Below are 24296 nucleotides of genomic sequence, written 5' to 3'. Positions count from 1 at the left end.
ACCTAATGTTCTACGGTAGAGTAACCGGGACTAATAGTGCCCGAGTCATATTCAAATATACAGGCCTCGCAACCACAATTGAGTGATGGATCTAAAAGTAAGATGATGGCAGTGTTGGACTTAATGAAGAGCATACCGGAGTTTCTGTGGCAAGCTCTAAAACTAATACTTTGGGGGAAGGGGTGTCATGGAAATCCTAAATTATCATGGCAAGTATTCAGTGTATGTTAGTGATTATCTGGGAATAGTTCAGTGGGAAATGGCTCATTGGGCAAACGTTGTGACTTAATAAATCAAATTATTTATTTCAATGGTTTGAGGAAACTATTAGCTTCTTTCTAACTTGGCTGAGGTGGTGATTAAACCAACACATGTTCACAATATGAACAACATCTTTAAATGCCACAGCTTGGGTCCTATTTTGAATGTGCCAGCCATGAGTGCTGACAGAAGAAAGCATCTTGTACCTTCAGGTAAATCTGCTTGGGATTCATGCTTCCCTCTTCATACTAGGAGCTTTTTAACACAACCAGGTTGTGATTCCAACACTTGGCTGCAGATTGAAGTGCATTTCATCTTTAAGTTCTCCTGCTTGGGCCTAGCTTCCTTAACCTCACTTTCACGGTTAGTATAGGAATATATGAATTGATATTACTCCTCAATGCAACACAGAATAAAGCATCCATTGCTGCTACCCGATGTAAATCAACAAAAAGATTTAGAAAGGGCACAGAATTTTGCAATTCTTTTTGGTTTCATGTAAGGTTTTGAAGTGGGACTATTTTACTCCCTACTTTAGAAGAAGCAGTGGGGAAGCCAACATGTCTGGCATTGGCTCCCAACCTTTTGGCTTTGCAATGGTTGTTAGGTTTTGTTATGTTTCTTGTAAAACTTTGTTGAGGGAGCAGCTGGGATCTCACCTGTATATACTTTCATAAATTGGATAGAAGAAAAAAATATATACTTTTTAATTTTGAAAAGCACATATTACCATAGTAGTCCCTAGCACTCGGGGTACTATTTTGTGTGTGGATGTGCTCCTTGTGAAAGAGCGGAGAACTGTCACTTACAGTGACGATAGCCATAGGCTGGAGAGACCCACTGCTCCACCCTGGCACCTTAGTGAACAGAAGAAATATATGAATAACACAACAATAGGCAAACGAGCAACGAGGGCTGACTGAAAGTCCCTATATGATTGCATATTGCAATAAGAAAAAAAAAAATTGTCCCCAATTTTTAGGTCTGGACAATCAAAAACTTCTTGCCTAACCCTAAAACCTAAATATGGAAATAAAAAAAATCGTATAGTGTAAAAAGTATGATGCTATGAGAAACTAGTCAATACACACACGCATATATATTACTTACATACGCACATTTAAAAGTAGATCTACTTTTTTTCAATAATCAATGCTTTGTTTCTAGTAGTAATGCACAAATATGAAATGATGTACTTTTTGACTTGTATGCCACTTCACAGATCACACAACAGAAAGAGAAATTCATCTCACGGCACAATACAACCTGTGTCACTGATCGGGATAGGGCATTAGGTCTCCCCCGTTGAAGAAAGACTCCTGTAGGTCCATTACTCTACATTTTCTTTTCGTGTGGGACTGTCTATATGAATAGGGAGTGTAAAAGGCCAGCATGTCACCTATCTGGTGACCTGCTGGTGCAGCTTGGGTATGAAATATGACACTGGTAACATCTGTTGCGATGTGCAGCCTGTACTTTTTAAGAAGTACATTTGAGAAGTATGTATCATTTTACAAAAGGCACTTTAGAATGGTATTACCCAGCGGCGGTTTCTTCTTGAGGGCAGGGGAGCATTGCCTCCTCCCACTGCGAGCCACAAATAAAAGGGTAATGAAAAGATTTCATTGACATTTTATTTTTACTGGTGGATTGCCCAGCAGCCCAGAGACATGCTGGGCGTGTCAAGCAGTGGCTTGACCGGACACTCCAAAGTGTGCATGTCACTTTGGCTGGCTTTTTTGCGCTGGCCAATGTGACATGAGCATTTTCAAGTTTTCCACTCAGCTGTCTTAAGACAGCTAGGTGGAGACCGAGCACAGGCCTCTTTGGGCTGAAGGAGCATTCAGCCATGCTGCTCCATCCAATCCAGGTGCTTCTCTTATGCTGGTTAACAGCATGAGAGCAGCGCCTGGATTGGTTAGGGCAGCTCTTCCGTCATCGGAGTAGAAGAAGCTCACCAAGGAAGACGCAAAGCCTGTGAGTAAGTGCCCCTTTTTTATTTTAAATATATAATGCATGTGTGTGTGTGTGTGATGCAAGTAAGTGTAGTGGTTGTGTTTATTTAGTACTTAGTGTTATGGTTTTATTTGGGCTTTGGAGGGAGGGGTGGTTTACTTTGGGGTGTTGGAGGGAGGGGTCTTCTATTTTTCGGGGGAGAGGGGTCGCGCACTTCACTCGCCCCCACACCACTTTCAAAGGGTACAAGTTGTCCCTGCTGTTATCCAAACTTTTGATTTTACCAAAGATTTCTGCAGATGGTGTTCTGCTTTTGCAAAAAGGAAAAATAAATAAATGCTTTTTTGCTGACGTGAAACATCATTGGTAAAGGTAAAAATAAAATTTAAAAAAACAGACGAGAGGACTTATTCAAGCACAAGCCTCATCAGGTGTGCAAGAGTCATCAAGCAAGCACAAGGTTTGAAAATAAAATGACAAAAAGGCAGAGGTAAGCTGGGAGGTTGGGGTGTTAAAACAACATGGACAGGGAGGGGGTTGGGAGGCAAAGCAGCACACAAGAGGGTGTAAAAAAAAGGCAGGCACTCAAATGGAGTGCTGATAAAAATACTGAATTTAAGTAGTAGGAAGACAAAAATCCACCAAAGGGGTGGTATAGTGGTTATGTTCTGGGAGGGGGTTACAACAAAAGAAGAGAGAGCAACGCCACTAAATAAGAAGCAAGCAAATGAGAATGACAAGCAAACTAATGGTAATTAATGGCCTGACCCAAAGCCTCCTGTAAGTATTAGTATCAGCCATAATATGTATTCGACTAAAATCAGCTGAAAGCTGTCTGTAGGCAAGACTGAAATACATTGTGTCTTTTCACAGAACAAGTACTTTTTGATGTGAATTCTCTTTCTTATATTCAAATTTTTTTTTACTGAAAATGTTACATGGTACACCAATGTTTATTAAACATAACATAAAATAATAGGTTTATGTATCTATTTGTAGGGTTGAGTGCACAAGCGCTCTGGCCTCTTGTAATCTCTCTGTGGGGTTTTAACCACACCAACTCTTGATATTCATTCTTTGTTGTGCATGTTTTAAATGTTTCATTTTTACTGGTGCATTTTGTGAAATGTTCCTCCTTTGTGTGCTGAGGTTCCTCCCAGGCGGTTTCACTAAGTGAAATTTTTTGCTGGCAGTCACACTATGTTACGCTTTCTCCTGTTACAGCGTGTGATGGACCCTCCTCCAGTTTCTGTTTGCCTTTCATCCCAGCCCCGATCCTTTCTAGACATTCATGCAGGAAGCCAATGACTCTTGCTCTCACACTCATGGCGCTTTGAATCGGCTCGCATATGTCAACTGCTTTACTTTTCATTTTCAATTTATTTGGCAAGAAAAGTCCAGTTAGGAATTTACAACGCTAATACCTCTAAATTGCGCAAACCCGAGACCCATTACATTACAAATGCTTGTTTTTCTTGGTGTAAACAAGGCATGTTTAGGTCTTGTCTACAGACTGTTTTGAATGTCTTTTGCTGAAAGGCCCATTATGTGCAATACCAATACTTGAAGTGGACATATGGTTAGTCCAATGCTTATCATTGGTGTACTTTCTTGTCAATCTTGCCTGATTCTTATATGATGGCAATATTATATCTTCTTGTGTTTGTCCCTCGCCCACTTTTGCCACCAGGCACAGGCTCTGCACCCAAAGAGCAGGTGCCCCCTAGGTTCCTTTCCGCACTCTGCTAGCAAGCAAAATTACAAAGGCTCAACTGTTGCAGCATCCAGGGCCGGAGAATCTCGAACCCCTGTACGGAATGCTGGAGAAGACTGGAGAATGCATCTGTCCATGCAGCCGCACCCTTCTACCGTATACAGTTAGTCATGGTAAACGACCAGGGTTCATTCAAGAGTGACAAGGAATAATTTGCATATCATGCTTAGCACAAATGAATCAACAACCTCCAATGGCATTGACGGTTTTGATGACTTCATGGAAGGCCTCAAGCTGAAAACTTATAAATCTAAAACCTTTATAATAGTTTGTGGCCCTAAGATTGTGAAGACCCGCACAATCTATATCAAGGCCCATCGAGTTGAAAGAGTGTGATATTTTCCCTATTTAGGTATTACCTTTGATGAAAACCTTAGATGAACCTCTTGCATGATTAACAGGTGTTCCAGCTTTACATATGCCACAGAGACCATTTTTAAGGTCTTGTCGAGTAAAGGGATAACCCCATTTACCTGAATCTAAGAAAAGTAGCAACCAGGGCACTCCAAAAACATGAGTCCAAGAATGGAAAGCTTTGTGTGAAACGTTTTAATCCTTGGTGATCGGTAGTAAATCGTAGTTATAAGATGTTCAAGTCCACATATAAAAAAGTATATACGAGTTACAGAAACAGTCTGAATCCTCAGAATGAACAGGTATATAAGAGAAACAAAACAGCCAACACGTGTTTCGTCCTCACGGACTTTTTCAAGGCTCAAGATAACTAAGAAACGAGTAGCTAATGTAGTTCTGTTAGAGATCCAAATGATAAGACTTTATCAAAAATTTGATTAAATATTGAGAAGTCCAAAATGGTAAAAGGCGCGTTCCATCAATGTAGGGGACAGGTATTCCTTATGCGTCACGATACTGTATCCAGTGGTATATCCATAGTGAGGGACATACAATAATTGTAAGGTCTAAGTAGACCCTGCCTGTAGAACTGTGCCGCCCCGTAGACTCCGGGAGGGCAAGCGAAGAAACGTGTATGTACTCTCCCGCAGCGCCTGATAAAGCTGCCGTGTTTTAGTGGGGGCGCCAGTTCTACAGGCAGGGTCTACTTAGACCTTACAATTATTGTATGTCCCTCACTATGGATATACCACTGGATACAGTATCGTGACGTGTAAGGAATACTAGTAAGTGCCAGGTCCACATACTGATGTTCAGGTCAATTCCCACTGATACCCTCCCCCCCCCACCCCAACCGGAATGTGATTGCTTAATATTGCATTTTGCAATGTGGTGGGACCTGCTTTAGTGGATGACAAGTGGAAGAAAGTATACAGGCTGAAATAATCCTGAGGTTGCTTCAAAGCTTTGACGGGAATTGGAAAGGTAGGAGGCGAAAATATGAAATAGAGGCTGATGTTTTAAGGTGGTATTTAATGTAGTAACTGGATATGAGGTTTTACAAGCACCCTGGACATATTCTGTATAGTCAGCCTGACATACAATACACTACAGTGCATTACTGTAATGTAATACACAGTCAAGGTTCGTATGAGGTCATGTACACATGCACGTGCATGTTAAGAATTTCCTGGTGTTATCTTTCATGTTTGTTATTGTTTGAATATGTGTTCTGGCTCGCGGTGTTTAACTCCCTGTGCGTTCCGAATGTGAAATTGACAGTTTTCACTCGGAAGGCACAGGAAGAGGTCGTTACGCTGTGGGCTCCTATTTTTAGTAAGAATAAACTTTAATTCGAAGTTTAACCTCACTCTGCTTCCGAACAATTTATTTATTACCTTGTACATTTCATCTGGCGACGAGCGAGGTACTTGGTAATGTTCAGGAGCCCACCAGCCCTTCTTTCCTCTACGGTGTTGATTCACTTCATTTGCTTCAAGGATTTTGTCCACCTTTGTTGGAGTCTGTGATTCGGGTGATTTATTGCGGACTCGAGTGAGGTGATTTTCAATATATTTGTCTGGATTAGGGGATTTACTCCTCTCTACATCGTGAGGCAACTTTAGCAGCCATATTAGATGAGTATTGAGTATTTGGTGAAGTGGTTTAGACTAATTTTAAATGTCAAGAAATCAGCAAATGCGAGTCTGTTCCATTTTTAAGCGGTTTTTTTTTGTGACGCTTATGTTTATTGCCATTTTGCGTTGGATCCAGTATTAAGAAGAAGTCTCAATTTTCATTTTTTAAAGAAGTCATTACATATTTTTTTTTTTTTTTTAAACCAGATTTTACAAATATTTATATATTTGTAGTTATGGCTTCTTCTCATCAAGTTATTCAACTTCCTTCATTTTTACCTCTACCTGGGAAACCTAAAATACCATGGAGAATTTGGTATCGCTCATTTGAAAATTATTTAATCGCTATTGATGCTGAAAATTATACTCCTAAAAGAAAACTGGCAGTATTGTTTGGTTATCTTGGCACAGAAGGTCAACAAATTTTTGATAACTTACCTGTTGTGACACCTACATCTGGAGATGGAGATAATTGGTCTGTGTATACGGAAGCAGTAGAAAGGTTAAATAAAAAATTTCTGGAAGAGCCAAACGTGATGCTGGAGCGTTTCAATTTCATGAAAAGGAAACAAGAAGTGGACGAGACTGTGGAGGAGTACATTTCAGCTCTGAGAAATTTGGCTGCAAATTGTAATTTTGGTTCAGCGCTAGATACCTACATCAGAGATCAATTTGTGTACAGTTGTTTCTCTAAGAAAATACAAGAGAGGATTTTAAGCTGCAGGGATCCTCTTCTTTCTGAAGTAATTGATATGGCGAAAAGCATTGAAAGAGCAATGGTTTCATCAAAATGTATTTCTTCTGTGTCTTCTAGTAACTGTGTGATTAATTCCATCCAAGGTTCTGATTCAATTAATGCGCTTGCGCTAAAAAATAACTTTGTCAAACCGGTATATAAAAAAACAAATTTAATATGTTTCAGATGTGGTTCTACTTCGCATGTAGGCAACAGTCCTAAATGTCCGGCTTTAGGAAAAAAATGTATTAAGTGTCACAAAATAGGTCATTTTCAATCTGTGTGTAGAGGTAAGAGTGTACTTCAAGTTAGTAGTGTTCAAATGCATGATGACATCGTCACTCTGCAAAATGATTTTGATAAGATGGTTTTAACCGTTGAGTCTGCTGTTTCTATTCAACCAGGTTTCAAGTATAAAGGTCCTTTTTGTGAAGTTATCATTGCTAATTGCTACACATTGAGTATGATGGCTGATTCTGGTGCACCAGTCTCTATTATCTCGGATCAGCTTTATTACGCTCAATGGTCTGATAAGTTTCATTTGCATAAAACTGATATTTCTCCAAAGGCATATGGGGACAATGATATCGATATGTTAGGATTTTTCATTGAAACCTTGTCATGTTTGGGTAGACAAATTACGTCTAAAATTTATGTAGCTGTCAAAGGCAAAAATATTTTGGGCTGGCAAGACTTAGCTAAGATGGGTTTGAAACTTGTTCCCGGTTCTGAGAAACCTGTACAAGTCAATGACACTCAGATTTCTTACATTGGTGATACTATTGATGATTGTGCTTTAAAATCACTGCTAGATGATTTTCAAGATGTTTTTAACTCTAAAATTGGAAAAATAGACACGTTTGAGCATGTGATAAAATTGAAGCAGAATGTTATTCCTGTAGCTCATAAGGTCAGAGCTGTTCCGTTAAGTGTGAGAGAGGATCTAAAAAAAAAATTGGATGACTTGATCCGTGAAGGTATAATTACTACCACTGATGCTTCTGAGTGGGTCAGTCCTATTGTTCTTGTGCGCAAAAAGGGTGGCGAGATTCGTTTGTGCGCTGACCTGAGATCTCTTAACAAGAATATCTTAGTTGATTGTCACCCTTTACCAAAGATTCAAGATCTTCTTACAAATATTGGTACTGCAAAATATTTTAGTTTATTGGATCTTAAATCTGCATATCACCAAATACCTTTAGCACCAGAGTCAACTGATCTCACTACATTTGTGACTCCATTTGGAGCATATAAGTTTTTGAGATTGCCTTTTGGGTTGGCTTCTGCTGCCAGTGTCTTTCAAAAATTTATGGATTACATATTGAAAGGAATTGAAGGAGTGCAGGCTTACCAAGATGATGTACTCATTTTTTCAAACTCTATTGCTGAACATCTTGTCATTCTAAGAAAAGTTTTGAACTTGTTCAAAAAAGTTGGTATCACTTTAGGACTTAAAAAGTGTAAATTTCTAACTAATAAGTTGGATTATTTAGGTCATTCCATTTCTTCAGAGGGCATTAAACCTAAGGTATCACTTACTCAAGCCATCACTGAAGTTGATCCTCCAAATGATAAAGATACACTTAGGTCGTTTCTGGGCATGACAGAATATTATTCACGATTTGTTCCAGGATATGCTCAAGTAGTACAACCTCTACGGTCGTTGCTTAGAAAGGGCATATCTTTTGTTTGGGACAGTTCTTGCGATCAAGCTTTCAATGATATCAAACAATTGATTATAAAGGCACCAGTTTTATCATCATATATTTCGGGTCATAAATGTACCATCACGGTTGATGCTAGTCAAAAAGGGTTGGGTGCTGTTCTTTGTCAGTGGGTGTCAGGGCAGGAACGTACCATCGGATTTGCTTCCAGGAGTTTAAAGCTGGCAGAATCTCACTATAGTACAATTGAAAGAGAAGCTCTTGCGTGTTCTTGGGCTGTTGAAAAGTTCAAAACTTTTATATGGGGTACTCGATTTGAAATCTTTACAGACCATAAACCGTTATTACATTTGTTAAATGGAAATGGAACTGGTAAAGCGTCTTCCAGATTGGTTAGGTTACTTTCTCGGCTACAAGAGTTCAATTTTGAAATTAAGTACATTTCTGGAGGTCGAAATGTCAGGGCGGACTGCCTGTCCAGAATGCCACTACAAAGTGTTGGTTTAGATGATGATAATGATGAAACAGAAGCAGTTGTGGCAATCATTGAGGATGTTTTGGACTCTGTGGGTAGTATTCAATATAAAGATTGGATGGATGCATCTCAAAAGGATGCAGTTTTGCAGAAAGCAATAAGTTATGTAAGCCAAGGGTGGCCAAAAGAACACTCTTTGCCCGACTCTTTAAAACCCTTTGCCCAAATTTCAGCTGAACTTTCATTAGTAGAAGGAGTTTTGATGCGTGCTGACCTTTGTATTCCACCAGCATCTTTACGCAGTAGTTTAATTGATTCTGCTCATCAAGGGCACCTAGGTATTGGAGGAACTTGTAGAATCTTAAAAGAATATTTTTGGTGGCCTTCAATGGATAAGATGGTGTCTCAATGGATTGACAAATGTGAAACTTGCTTGTTATCTGATAAACACTGGAAAACTTCACAGACACCATTACATTGCGTTCCGGTCCCTGTTGAGTCTTGGAACAAAATTGCATTGGATATTGCAGGTCCTTTTGATTTGCTACCCCATGAACAAAGATTTCTTATGGTAATGGTTGACTACTATTCTAAATGGGTTTATTTTGAGTTCACTTATACGCCCAACACAGCCTCTGTGATAAAGTTTTTACACAGGATTTTTAATATTGAGGGGGCACCAAAAGAATTGGTTACTGATAATGGCTCACATTTCACTTCAACTCAAATGAAAAACTTTTTAGATTCACATAACATTAAACATCTCAGAGTTGCATTGTATTCCCCTTCTTCTAATGGTCTGGTAGAAAGAATGAACAGATTTTTGAAGGAGGGGATACAAACTGCGCTTGCTATTAATACTTCGGTGGAAAATTTTCTGAATAAAAAGGTTTGGTCTTATTTGATCACCCCGCATTCCACTACAGGGGTTTCTCCGTTTAGGCTGTTACGGAAAAGGGATCCTAGGACTGTAGTCTGTCCTGATTGGATTAAAAACTTAGCAGGGCAACCAAAATGTTATTCTTGTTTAGATTCAAATAGAATGAGAATTAATGCAACAACCAAACAAAATTTGCAGAAAAGTCATTTTGATGCCACGCATCGTGTAAAAGAACAGAGTTTTACAGTGGGTGATTGGGTTTTAATCAAAAGTCCTGTTAGAGTTAAAAAAGGATCTTCTATTTATTCTTCACCAGTACGCATACTGAAGGTATCTAAAGGGTCCTTATTATTGGATAAAAAGGGGTGGTGGAGTAAAAGATGTGTAGTTAAACTGTCTTCTGAACAAGCAAGAAAGATTTTGGATAACAAAAACATCCAGGAAGATGGTTTACAAGATACATCTCATCTGTTTTTTAATCATAAGCAAGGTGTTGATGTACTGAATGGTTCGGAAGCTTTTCATTCATTAGAGCATGGTGTAGAAATTTTAGACTCAAGTTCTTGTGATTCAGAATTTAATCGCTCTGTTGCAGAGTCTTCACAGGTTGTCAAAGAAAGTATTCACCCTCGTGATGAAGCTTGCAGGACATCACGTAATGTTTCTGTACCGTCAAGATACAAAGATTTCTTTCTGTACTAAGGTGCTATAAAACAGAATGTTTTGTTTGCAAAAGGGAAAGAAGATGTAATGTAATACACAGTCAAGGTTCGTATGAGGTCATGTACACATGCACGTGCATGTTAAGAATTTCCTGGTGTTATCTTTCATGTTTGTTATTGTTTGAATATGTGTTCTGGCTCGCGGTGTTTAACTCCCTGTGCGTTCCGAATGTGAAATTGACAGTTTTCACTCGGAAGGCACAGGAAGAGGTCGTTACGCTGTGGGCTCCTATTTTTAGTAAGAATAAACTTTAATTCGAAGTTTAACCTCACTCTGCTTCCGAACAATTTATTTATTACCTTGTACATTTCAATTACTCAACCATCATACGGTGCTGAAATCTGCTTTTTTTTACATTAGTGTGACGACCAAAACAGCAATCTTCGCTGTTCTCTTGTGCCTCTTCCACTCCTAGCACTGAACATCTTTGGTGTATTAGATGCCATTTCTCTTCAAGGGCTCAGTGTCTGCAAGTTGTTAATTCGGTGGCAATTGTTTGGAGTCTTTCTTGGTCACAAAGGCATTACAGCTTCAACAAAATGGTGTCTGCACTCTTCATCAAAACTCTTGTTTTACAGTCATACCGTTGCAGGACATCTCTGCTGCCTAAGGCTCGTGTAGTGACGTCATACCTACACTGAAAACTACAATGTGACGTCAGGGGAATCGACTTGTCTTGCAATGTCTCCATTACTGTCCACAACAATAATCACGACTGCCCTCTATAAACTTTACCACATCTTCACTTTAACCATATACTTTACAGTGACGTCACTGTCACCCAAACACCGTGCAACAGTCCCATGACATGCGCCCAATAAAAACCTTTGAGAGTGCAAATAAACTCACTGGCAGTGGGGTCCGTGTCGGGAACAATGGAGTGTCGCTCCGCTCGTCCTTGTCCTACAGCTGAACTTCTCGCTGTCCCTCAGCCCCTGCTTCCTCTATCTTCTACCATCTTACTCGTCTTAGAGCTGCGCATGCGCGCGAGGTGCATCTCGGGGCGTGTAGTTTATGAGCAAACGGGCATGACATCCGTCCAACGAGAGAGGTGGCGCGGGGCGTCAGCACCTTCCCTGCCACGAGAGCACTGGTTGACTACAATTCCCAGCGTGCCGCGCTGCTGCGTGGTACGTGTGCGGAAGTGACGTACTGCACCGTGCAGCATCCCTGCTTTCCATGCCAGTGACCGGCATGAGTTTGTTGTGCAGGCTGCCATGGCTCCTGCGGGCACCGGGGGTCAGTGGGACCTCCTGCTGGACACACGGGACGGCGCAGGCCAGGGGTTACGCCAAGAAAGTCGGTGAGGCCCGGCTAGCGGAATACCAGAGCAGGGTCCTTGCAAAAGGGGGGAAGGTCAAGCGTCAGAGAGGGGGAAGAGTATCCAGTTGATCGAGAATATCCAAAACAGAATAACCCTTGGGTTGTATTGGCCCATAACTTTATAATTCGGGCGGCCGTGAAACACTGATAAACAACTTTTCCAGTTCTGAGTTTTAATTTAACATATCAGGGCACTGTGGGAGTTGTAGTCTTGGGTATTTTGATGGCCTAAAGCAGCTTATACGTAACCGCAATATCAATTAATAAAAAGTGATGCCCTCGTGACGTGGAGGCGTGTGGTCGACCTGCTTATGACAGGTATTGGCGTCCAAAGGCTATCATAACATTATCAGCTAAGTGCATAACATCAGCAACACCCGGCCTCAACCAAGATCTATTCTTGTACATATCTTTTTTTCTGGTGTTAGTCAAATTGGTTCGTGTGCAACAAGCTAAGAACAGATCTCCTCCTAAATATCATAAACTGGGCTATACCAGGACTGGAACAATTGTCTCTCTAATGACAGGCTTAACGTTACTATATAAGTTGTCTATTGCTGTTTCTTTCTCTCGCTGAAGATCGCCAGAATAGTGCATTTCTGACCCTTTTTTAATCCCCGTTGATATTTAGGTAGCCCATTGTGAGGTCCTCTACCTCAAGAATGATGCTGCCCAAGAACTCTTTGAGTGTAGCCCCTCGTGAGTCCTTCCTCCAACTCCGTTTTGATGTGGGGTAATAGGAAAGATAAGGTTGCACAGTTGAACTAGTTTCCAGTGAGGGGCACTGCAAATGTTTTGAGGACACAGTAGATTCGCTCCAGCTCATTTTGAAAATGTATTAAGCACAGTGGATTATCTGCTCAGTCTGACATGCATTAGCATGGGAAGACTGTGTGCCCACTCCCCAGTGAAATGCATATGGTGTTTGTAGCACTCTGTCAACTTTCCACAGGTTCACTGTTTGGTTAAACATGGTGAGTTAGTGACTCCGGTTCTCTTACAAAGTATTTTGATTGCAGCGATGACTTGCTCCCCATTGAAATGCCTTGAGAATAGTTAATGTTCTGCTCACTTTCATGCTTTTTAAACTTGAATTATCTCTTAACGAACGAGCCTGGGGAGGGTGTGATATTTATCACACCTAATAAAATACAACACCACAGGGATCGAAATTTATTGGACACAATAAATAGTAGCAATTGCAACATTTGCTAAATGAGCATCGATTGCCAAATGAGCATCTCTTGCAGATTTTGTACTTTCGGGACCAGCATCTGTGTCACCCGGTAGTTAGTGGGCATTTTCCCCTCCACTAAATTGCAGGGGTGCTTTGCTTGGTACAAAACTCTTAATTCCGATATGTGCCATAACATATCCTAATTAACAAGGCCGATCTCAATCAGAGGCAAGAGACTGTGTCAGTGATAGTTCAATAGTCTGCTGTTAAGGAAGGATTCAGTCTTCGAGGAAATCTCAGATTGTTAAAAGATGTCCTCATAGAAGCCGCAACATTCTTTTGCATTTGAAGGATGGGTGTTCTCATAAGAACTGGTTTGCCTTGCCTTAGAACAACAAAATGCGTGCTCAGCAGCCCATGTTGCATGTTTAGCCCTTACCTCAATTCTATTGTTCTGTTCATCTGATTTCATTCAATAGACACTCAGGTTAGATATTAGTCATCTTAAAGAACACCAGAGGCTTCGAAATATGTGTTTTCAGACTACAAATGACATCACAAACACAGTAAACAGTATTTGGGAGAAATTCTAATGCTACAGGAAGCTGTGCTATAATTGGTGAGTGTGTAAGGGGTATTTAGTAACAGCTGTAGCAACTGTACCTTTTGTGTGTGGAGGGGGCTGCATATTCTCTTTCAAGGTTACAGTTATATTTTTGTTACATGTATATACATTTGGCACCGCTTAAACAAAGACATTAGTAAAACATACTGATTGTTATAACACCTCTTAATACTCTAAACTCTTACATCTGGCTTTTTCACACAATGGAAGTGTATACAATTTAGGAGCCACACTTGCCAAAAGAACAAAGCCATGATCCCAATTTATGACCTATCCCTTTTTGTTTCCAGTTACCAAGAGTAAAGGGAGGAGTGTTGCCAAAGAAGAATTGAAAGGGCCTGAAGTGTGCAAAGATGCAACACTGCTCACCACACACGCCATGGGAGTGAACATCTACAAGCAAGGAGCAGAGGTGGCACTCAAGGCGGACTCAGAATATCCTGACTGGTGAGTTCTCAGCAGGTGAATGGTGGTTTGGGGTGAAGGGAGTTGGATTGTTAAATGAGGAAGCACACAGCATACTCTGGTTCACATCACAACTATGCACTGCATGCCTAAACACACAATGCATGCGTGACCAATTACAGTTCAGACCATGTGACCCACTAAATATACTCTTACGCACTAAATCCCTGGGACAGCTTCAGAGAATCTTTCTGGACTTGCATCTCTTTAAATGAATCTCTTTGTACATAAGTTGGCTTTACGACGTGATATGTGTTATATACGTAAAAGGATCTGACTTCTGTTGATTGAGATTTTATATTCACGTAGGTGACAGTGTCGTCCTTTCTTGCATTACAAGATTAATCTTAACTCTAGCTGGAATGACAGACCAATGCCCGTGCATTTCGGGCAGATCCACAATCTTTATCGGGAGATTGTGTTTTGTAATTCATTACCCGAAAAGAAATGTAAGCAGGAACCAAACTCTGCTGTATTTATTTCTCTTGGCATCTACCTAACTTATCATGAGTTCGTTTGTACTCCATCTATGTTGAATATACATCTCTATCAAACTCATGTAATTGAAACATTTAAATCTAATAGTGAATTTGGCACTTCACCTCATGTAACAAACTCGTATGTCCCCAGGATGAAGGAGCACCCATCAAAACCATGTTTCCATGTTCAATTCTCTTACTGGTATTTGTAAGCTAATAAGAATCAGCGTGTTTAATTCATGAGTGGTGTTATAGATGCTCATATTCCTCCCATGTATGGCATGGAATTCTTTTTCTGTTTCTTCATCAGGTAACACTATAATCAGTGTGTGAGGTTCATGGAATTGTGGGGTTGATTCTGTAAGATTGTTCTCTCAACATTCCCCAGCATCTTTACATTTTTGTTCGACTACTTTCTGATCTTCCATGTAGGGCATGAAGACATCATCAGTGCATGTTGACGTTTTTGGTAGCCTTTAGTCTTTTGTTTCATTTCATTGTACTTTGAGTATTGCTAATTAAACATTTTTTTCAGTGATCTTTTCATAGCACAGACTATTTGTTGGTTCTTTTCTGTTATAGTCATATTTCATCATTGGCATATGTGTCTTCTCCCATTAAATTTCTGGATAAATACATATTGTGACTGATTGGGAAATTATAACTTTGTCTTTGTGTCTGTCAATCGTGGTCGCATCTCTACTAATTATTGTTACACTACTTAAAGAGAGGTTTTGGCCGAAAATGGTAAAGGGAAACTGCTGCATAGTGCGCTAAAGTCTTTCCTTGCAAGGACGGATCAACATGGTGTGGAGGTTCATGATTACTGCTCCATACAAAAGAAAGGGTCATTTACACCTTGGTATTTCTGAGTTGTTTGTGCATGAAGATGTAAGTAAATGGGGTGATTTCCCTGTATTGTGGTATTAAGTTTTCTCCCAGCACAGTTCTCTGAGGTATGGTAACTGTCTTAGTTCTTCAATACGTAGATCAGAGAACACATGGAATCACTATTCTGTCACTAAGGGCCCAGCAGTGAAAGAGTTTACACAAGATCTCAAAATCCAAGCAGACATCAGGAAGCCAATATACTTTATGGAAGGCTCATTGTTAGTGATTGTTAGAAGTGCAGAACTGCATGTTTTTTCCCCCTCTAAATTGACTGGTCCCTTTGAGACCTCTTCGTCATCACCGCTGTAGAGAAGACCAGGAAGTAGTCTCCCATGCTTGTAACATTTTATCATCCAGTCTCAATGAGTACCGACCACATTCCACCCACATTGAGGATATGAAAAACAATGAAACATTCTAGTTAAAGAGCAAGGATGAAAATTATAAGTTTTTAAGATCTGAGCGTTCGTAGAAAATTCTTTGTTGACATATGCTCCGCAATTACAAGCTTGAGAACTGGTTTTGGACATTGGACCAGGCAATTAGGTCAGCAGTTTGGTCCCTGTATGTGGGCCTGAATGCTTAAGTACAATGACCTCTGGTTTTGATTGGTTCCGCTTAAGCTTCTTCTTATTAAGCTGTAGTGTATTGTGCTTCAGACAGCTGTTTATTGTTGACATGAAGTGTGTATCACCACCATCATCATATAATCTTCGTTCAAAAGAGTGGTAAAGTGGGAATGGGGTGCAAGTATGCAAAGGGAACAAGTATTGACAAAGCTAGTAGGTCTTGCACATTTGTTTTGCATATGTTTTTAACCATGTGCAGCTGATGTGCATATGCATGTACCTACAACATGATACATGATCTGAGATGGAGCAGTAGAGTTTTTAGAAAAGGGAAAAATAACTTTAAAAAACCCCAAATATAAACAGATGAGCAAGTTGCGAAGGACATGGGGGAGAAGCAACTTGGTGAGCAGATCATGAAGCAGCGCAGCAGGTGAGGAAAGAAGCAACATGGTTGGCGGGGGGACGCTTGGGAAAGAGCAACATGGAGCACAGGGGAGAAGAACCCCATTGAGAACAACATAAGTGCAGGTGGTGGCTGAGAAGCCCGTGGGTAAGAGACCAACGTGGAGTGGTAAGAAATGTACAGAAGGGAGACTGCTCGAAAACACATTCATTCTCATAGAGTGTTTAACAAAAAGAAGAGTAGGTCCCTAAAAGTGAGCAGCAGAAGCTTAGAAAACAGCCAGTCAAAGGGAGGTCAAAAAGAGGCTTGGCTCCATGGGAAGGATTTGCACAAGATGGACAGGCTGATACAAGAAAGTTGTCCAGAGAAAGCAAGCAAATAAGTGTCAGTCAGGCCAGCCAGTGGTAAGCAATGAATGGCCTGCAGGCCCCTTTATGTTCTTAGTGAACCCACAAAATTACTTTTGCAATCAGAGAGCTTGCGCTGTCTGCTAGGCTCAACCTAGAAATCAGGTGTCAGTGCCGTAAAGGTACCAAAGGGAGGTATGGTGTACCGTAGGATTTGAACAGAATGGAATCTCCTGAGCAGTGGGCCATCTGAAAAAAGTGATAATTTATGGCCTCTTACTCATACACGCGCTGACAGTTTCATCCATGTCACCTGGTCCACAGTGCCAGTGAATATGTGACTTCCTGCACCTTGGTGGTTTCCTACTTTACACGTCTCTCTGCCCTCAGTTCCTTTCAGTCCACCTGTAACTGCGTTCATTCTTCTGCTCTGACTATCCAGTACCTGCTGTGTGCTATAGTTTTACCAGTGTATCAAGTTGCCTGTTGTGTTGTAATCTATTATTTACATGAATCTGAGGTGCTTATTTCTGAGGTTGGGTGTCAAAAGGGAGTAGGCATTTCTTTTTTGTTGACATTCATGCCCTGTTATGTCCTATTTACCACTGCTTGTACTGCCCCATGCAAGCAAGTTGTGTACAGGAACCATGCCTGCCAGTGGTACTTACATATGTATGTATGGTCAGGTAACCAGATATGCCATTGGAGTGCCGCACCAGAGTGCAGTAGTTCAAGTCACAGTTCTGGTTTGGAATACTATGCAATGCATCTACCCGGAGACATGAACACGTTTAATAGCAAGATTTGCTTAGTTTCTATTTACAGTTAAACGTTTCAGACATTCAGCAATAAGACAGTCCTGGTTAATGTTTAATTTAACATTTTTATTTAATTTCAACAAAATGTGTACTACACTGCAATAACCAAAATCAGTAAATACACATGTGACGATAACTACCCAGACTTACATGAGATATATATTCACTAAAAAGCAAGGTTACAGGGATGTTCTAGTTAGGTTCACGTTTTACCCACACAAACCATAGAAATTCAGCAGTTAAAGTTATACTTATATAAAGAAACTATAGCTCTGGGCCTAAAGTTACTTAACTGCGCATGTTATCATTTCCTCCGATAATTATAACTGTTGAATTTCTATGCATTTGTGTAGGTAATAAGTGAATCTAGCTATAGTGTCCCTGTAACCTCAGTTTTTTTTCAGTTAATTTCAGTTTTTTTAATGAAAAGTAATATATAAATACCATACGTTAATAGAACCACCGCCACAGGGTCTCTCCTGCAGCCAACCCCCCACATGCACTCAACCCCTCGCTGCGCATGGCCTTTGGCCTTGCGCGGCAGGGGTATGGTGTGAGGGGAGGTGAGTTTTTTTTTTTCCCCATTGAGCTTCAGATCTGCGGGATCCCCGTGGATCAGCGAAGGATCTGTGTCCCTAGATATCTATATTTTTTCCTTTAATAACTCAAAAACTACTGAACAGATTTGCACCAAATTGAAAAAAGAGATATTTCTGGACCAAGGTCTAGCTTTCTGCCAAATTTGGTGTAAACCCGTTCAGCAGTTCGGGCTGTAGTCATGTTAAAAAAAAAACCCATAGACATTGCATGGGGAAAAAGTGTTTTGGGATCCTCCCTTTTTCTCAGCCCTGCTTGACGAATCACCCCCAAAACTTTCCAGACACCAGTTGAACTAATTAGCATATCAGTTTTGAAAATGTCATAGTTCTTATGTATGTATGTACGTATATATGTGTGTATGTGTTTGGTACTAACTAAAGCTACGTACTGGCTATCGCCAGTAGTTCTTATGTATGTATGTATGTGTCTGTGTGTGTATATATGTATATGTTTATACACACACACATCAAATTAATGTATAGAAAATCTATAAAGGAAGTTTTCAAAGGTTGAACTGCACTTCATGTTACATCACGTTCTGTAAACAAACAGGGTAAGTAATATCATGGGCTATATCAGTTTCCCATTAGTATGGTAGGCCAGAGCAAAACACATCATCATCTGATCCATTGAAATATTCTAAATATCTTTGCAACAGGTTGGTGCATTATGGAGGTATGTTTTGATGGGTTTTACTTCTCAAAACGAGAACAGATCCCCAAGACCTGCAGACCCCCCCATGCCCTGAAGGTTTTTAGAACTTATTTTTATTCTTCATAACAAATGGGAAAAGAATATTACAAATTAATAAAAAATAAATAAATACAGGTTGCCAAAAATGAATATTGTCACCTGAACCACCTGTTTGAACGTCTCTCAGTTTTTTTATTAATTGAGCTGATAACTGGTGATAGCCTTCCTGAAAAATTCTTTATCCACACCATTTTTTTCGTTTTTAATAAGTGTGTCCCAGCGATTGCTGACAGGCTTTACCCGGAAGCCTCTGTTAAGCAAAGCAGGACTACAGCTAGTGATGCCCGTCAGTTGTTTTGACCCCCCTCTACCTTAGTGTATTTTCTAATGCATTAGAAGCTTTGGGAGGAAGGCGGTTCCCGGGTCTCGTTAGTGGAAGTTTTGTCTCATTGAATGACAGTTTCTGGTGGGCGTTTTCATGTTTGTTAGCTCGTTTACATTATTTATTCCCAAAGGCTTTGATTAAAAAAGGGGAGTTTTAAACCTTTACTTTGGTTCTCATTTAAAAGACAAGGAGACATTTGGGATCAGGAGCCAAGCATGATTCTGTCTCCTGTTTTAGATGCTTCTGTTTTTTGTTGGCTCAGATTCCAGACCCTATGAGAATGGGAGTGAGCGTAAGAGCTCATGTGTAGTGCTTTCCTCTTATTTAGTTTCTAAGCACTAACATAACACAACAGAAATGCACTTCTGAGGTCAAAGAAGACTTTTATTGTTGTTAATTCTTCCCCAACCACAATATTTTATGAATGACGAATTAGTAGCTTTCAAGTCCGCGTTAATCAAACAAAATATATCAGTTTGCAATATACACAGCAGGTTATATTTATAAGATATTGAATGCAAAGCAAAACAAATACTTCACCGTGTGGGAACTATTCACAGCTTCATCTTTCTAAGGTCTGCAAACTGAGGACCCCTGTCAGCCGCGAGAAAGAGAGATTCATCTACCCACACGGGATTGCTGGCAGCTGGCGCCAAGCTCCAGCACGAGGTCCGGCAGATTCGAATCTGACTCTCTGCAGCCTGTTACATTCGTTACAAAGGTGTGCCCCCTCCTCTCGGACCTGGGAAACTGAGAAAGCCTTTTGGAGACTGGCCAGGTCTCCAAGACTACTCCTGTTCCCAAGCTCAAGCGAAGAAAAAACAACACCCATGTACTCTCTCTTATCATGTCTAGTCTACTGTGAGAAAAACATCTTGGTTCTCTGGTGCAAAAACACAGCTTGGAAAAATACAGCTTGGATTCTCAACTGCAATGTCTAACTCCACGTTAAAGGCAATAGGCAGCTAACCTAAATATCAAATGCAATGTCATGTTAAAGGCAATAGGCAGCTAACCTAAATATCAAATGCAATGTCTAGTGTCATGTCAAAGCCAATAAGCATCTAAGCTGAATACAAAATGCAATGTCTTATATCATGTCAAAGCCCATAGGCAGCTGAGCTGAATGCAATGTATAATATCATGTCAAAGCCAATAGGCAGCTGAGCTGAATATAAAATGCAATGTATAATATCATGTCAAAGCCAATAGGCAGCGGAGCTGAATACAAAATGTAATGTATAATATCATGTCAAATCCAATAGGCAGCCAAGCTGAATATCATGTCAAAGCCAATAGGCAGCGGAGCTGAATACAAAATGCAATATATAATATCATGTCAAAGCCCATAGGCAGAATATCTAATAGCATGTCAAAGTCAATAGGCAGCTAAACTGAATACATCATGTCAAAGCCAATAGGAATGCAATGTCAAAGCCAATAGGCGGCTAGACTGGATACAGCATGTCAAAGCCAATAGGCAGAATACAGAATGTAATGGCTAATGCAATGTCAAAGCCCATAGGCGGCTCAACTGAATACAGAAAGTAATGGCTAATGCCATGTCAAAGCCAATAGGCAGAATACAGCAAAGCCCATAGGCGGCTAAACTGAATACAGAAAGTAATGGCTAATGCCATGTCAAAGCCCATAGGCGGCTCAACTGAACAAAACATACCATGTGCTACTGGTGAACATTGAGCAACTAATATGCGCAGTGGTGAAACACAAAGTCATTGGTCAAAACAAACTTTATCAAATGGCAGTACACTCATGTCAATGTATTCTGGTTTCTGTTCAGGTGATTCAGGGACCGTGCACCATTCACACAGTCTGTGTGGAGAACAGTCCAGCTTATCAGTGGAAGTTTCATAAGGAACACACTGTGGAGAGAAGAGTGACTTTGCCCTTCTCATCCCTTACCTCCAGGAGTAAGGTGTGGATAGAGGTTTCCAAAAGATGAAGGCATTAAGGCAAGCAGCACTTCTTACAGGAGTGTAGCTTCGGGGGGGAGACCCTCCCCCCAATAAATGTAATTTTTGATAAATCATAGGGTATGGGTGCTTTCAGTCGAGTATTGTGAGATGTCGGTTGGACTAAACCAGAAATGTTTACACACAGACAAAAACGCGTACACACTCTCCCCCTCTCTGTTTTGAAAGTCCTCAATAATCTTGACTATTTTGCAAAATATTGTGTTTTCGCTCTTAGTACTCCTCCTAATCTGTGTTCTTCTCCCCTCTCATGAACCTTGCTTGTCGTATAATGTGTTTAAACATTATATGCCAGCCTGATTGTCTGAATATCTCATCTGTTTAGGTTAAAAAAAATGGAAAATTGATAAATGCATTTTCAAGCTCATTGAGGAAGGCCAGCAGATTATACCAAATAATTATAGCAGTTATCTAGATGGCGGGCATGTGCAGTGTCCTATAAATCTGAAACATTCATTCAGATATGAACCTCTATATCATGCTTCAAAGAGAACCGAGAACCAGCCATTCCGAAAGTCTCGTTATAGGAAAAAAAAGAGCGCCTTACCAGCTATGCACTACTAGTTCAGTGCAAGCTTTACTCTTACCTTGTTTGCCTTGTATCACATCCTGTCGCCTGTGAAGCCCTGCATTCTGCTGGCCTGCATGCATGCAAGTTTGTGTGTCGGACTTCATGAAAATAAGTGTTGAGGTAGGTGTGTCTGTAAGTTGTGTGACTCTCTGGGAATGTGTTATACAAAAGGCTAAACTATTGACTCTGTGACTGCTTTCTGGACATTGATAAAAAATGCTGGAGGTAAGTTTTTCTTTTTCGGTTTTTACACTATACCAAATCCTTTCTTTTATTTTTGTTGCTAAGGGTTCACATTCCACTGTACAGTGCCAGTCCCTGCAATTCAAGGGCATCCAACCAATTTGCCCCTAAGTACTTTGTAAGCTGTATTGGCACATGCCGGTGATGGCAGTGATTTGGGACTAATGACTAGTGTGCTTTAAGTAGAGGTGGGCTAAATGTTCATTGCACGTGCATAGACAGGTGTAGTAAATTAGCCTTTGTCCGATTATCAGCGAGACGTAGTAAAAAGATATAGCATGCCTCCCTCTGTCGCCTTCCAGAATGCAAAGTGCCCTGAAGTCTGGGGCACCAGCCAAGTAGGACCAGCCTTCCCTTTGCTGCCTCTAGTCGCTGAAAGTGCCCCTCATTTTTTTTTTCTTTGTTTTTTCAAATTTCTTCGTCTCAGGACTTGACATACTCCATAGTTTTAAGAAGTCCACAGCAAAGCGTGAAGAATTCCAATCTCAGAATTTGTGTTTGCTCACTGTTAGTTAATGCAGCTAGAGTGAAGAAAGGATTGGATAAAATATGTTTCATGGGTTTCTTCATTCAGATTAAAAGCTCAAAAGGACCTTCTACTCCCTCCTTCTAAGGTGGTGCGCAAGGTAGTGTGTTCCGCCCCTCAGCAATCTGGATAGGCGTACGCTGTGTTGTGCTCTGTTTGTGAACGTTCACAGTGTAGGGGCACAAGCTCACAAGATGGACACCTCCCAGGCTAAGGTGGGCTGGCATCCCATCTGTTAAACTAGTGGGTGGTCTCTGTACACCATGACTTCTACCCTTGGTGCTATCCCCCGCCCTCAGAGCCTTTCAGTGGTGTCCACAGTCAGTCCACGAAGGGTGGGGTCAAGCCTAGAACATTTTTCGCCTGTACATACATTGTATGTAAATGCATCTTACGATACCCTGAAAACGCGCCAGACTTCTACTCCTTCAGGTGTACTTTCCTATCCCTCACTTACCACTTTGCGCAGACTCCTCCACCCTTCTACTTTCCCCCTTAGTGATCTCACTCCTGACTCTCCCCACTGTTTCTCTCCCCAGGCTCTTCCAAGTTCACCTGGGACCACCCAAGACCCTGGACGAGCTGGACCCCGAGGACCCTAAGTACTGGAAACTCCTGCGCAAGCACCACATGTGGCGCAACAACAAGCTGAGCAAGAACAAGAAGTTCTAACATGGGGGCGAGAGCCCAGTGGAGAGGGTAGGAGATGGGGGAACCCTCAATGAAGACCTGGTGCAGACGGACTTTCAGGTGGAATAAAACTGTACTTTCTTTCCCTGGCCCTTTGTAAATATTCATTTATATATGCAGAAAACAAATAAAACGTTTTGATAAGGCCTGGTTTCATCTCTCTGGTGTTGTATCCCACATTGTCAGGGCACATTTGCTCTTATGTGCCCGAGTGCTACGTCCTTCGCTTTGTACCCTGGCCCAGGGTGCTTGTGAAGAGTTCAAACAATCTTGAGTTCACAAGGAACCTCTGAGACATTCACTGGCAGTCAGGTAAGGGAGGCTTCTGCAGCACGTGGGTTGTCAGCTTATTGAGATGTCTGAGAGCTGGGTCTCACAGGAGAATGTGCAATATTGAAAACAAGTGGTTTATTCCTTTTAACTCTTTGCAGGTGACTCAACCTATCCCCAGCCTTAAAACCTTGTGAAACTGCAACAAATTTAGCACAGACCCTCTCCCACCTCCAGCAGTATGATTCATCAATGTTATACAGTCATTGAACAGGCCAGGGACAGGCTTCAGAAGATGCTTTCTGCGTTTTACATTACTCAAATCAAGGCTGACCTGGTGTTTCGACAGAGGCTCACTCGACTAAAGGGAAACTAGTTCCAGGCCCCAGCTATCACTTTTCAGAGTCATTGTTTGTTCTCCAGTAACTGATGCTTGGTCCTGGTGACTCCTTTCTGCAGAGAGGCCCCCTGAGCAGATGACTCCACATTCAGTGCCTGATGCGCTCTCCCTGGTTTTGCAGCCTTAGTTTCTATCTTTATTCAGACAGCCTGAGTCTGCCCATTTCCGCATATCCATGCTGCAGCCTGTAGTTTTCTACCTATGTTCCTGCACTCTGTATATTTCAGTCCCTGCAGTCTCACCCTGCTTTTCCTTGTCCGTGTTAGCAGTCTGTGGTTCTCTGTATGTTACCGGAAGCAAAAGTGAGTGCTTCTAAACCCCGCCCCCTCCTTTCTGTCCCCAGTTTCTCTTTGAGCCTTCAGCA

General features: G+C 41.0%; 2 protein-coding genes across 2 annotated transcripts in view; one reads left to right on the top strand and one right to left on the bottom strand.

Moving 5' to 3' along the window:
• APBA3 (amyloid beta precursor protein binding family A member 3) overlaps positions 1-11442 on the bottom strand; it is a 44623-nt gene extending 33181 nt beyond the window's left edge. Inside the window, exon 1 of the mRNA XM_069217692.1 lies at positions 11310-11442. The gene's annotated coding sequence lies outside the window, so the exon portion shown is untranslated. The remainder of the gene's footprint in view (positions 1-11309) is intronic.
• Positions 11443-11592: 150 nt separating this feature from the next.
• On the top strand, positions 11593-23408 carry MRPL54 (mitochondrial ribosomal protein L54). The gene is made up of 3 exons (XM_069217693.1): positions 11593-11763; positions 13876-14032; positions 23112-23408. The coding sequence occupies exons 1-3, from the start codon at positions 11640-11642 to the stop codon at positions 23242-23244; spliced, it is 414 nt and encodes a 137-aa protein (XP_069073794.1). The 5' UTR covers positions 11593-11639; the 3' UTR covers positions 23245-23408.
• Positions 23409-24296: the final 888 nt, after the last annotated feature.

The sequence above is a fragment of the Pleurodeles waltl genome, chromosome 12, assembly GCF_031143425.1.
Source record: "Pleurodeles waltl isolate 20211129_DDA chromosome 12, aPleWal1.hap1.20221129, whole genome shotgun sequence".
Lineage (NCBI taxonomy): Eukaryota > Metazoa > Chordata > Amphibia > Caudata > Salamandridae > Pleurodeles > Pleurodeles waltl.
This window is presented reverse-complemented; position numbering and strand designations above follow the sequence as displayed.

Coding starts and splice junctions, on each gene's coding strand:
- MRPL54 (XM_069217693.1), top strand. CDS start 11,640: ATGCCAGTGACCGGCATGAGTTTGTTGTGCAGGCTGCCATGGCTCCTG. Junction 11,764..13,875: donor GGGTTACGCCAAGAAAGTCG/GTGAGGCCCGGC, acceptor TTTTGTTTCCAG/TTACCAAGAGTAAAGGGAGG. Junction 14,033..23,111: donor GACTCAGAATATCCTGACTG/GTGAGTTCTCAG, acceptor TTCTCTCCCCAG/GCTCTTCCAAGTTCACCTGG.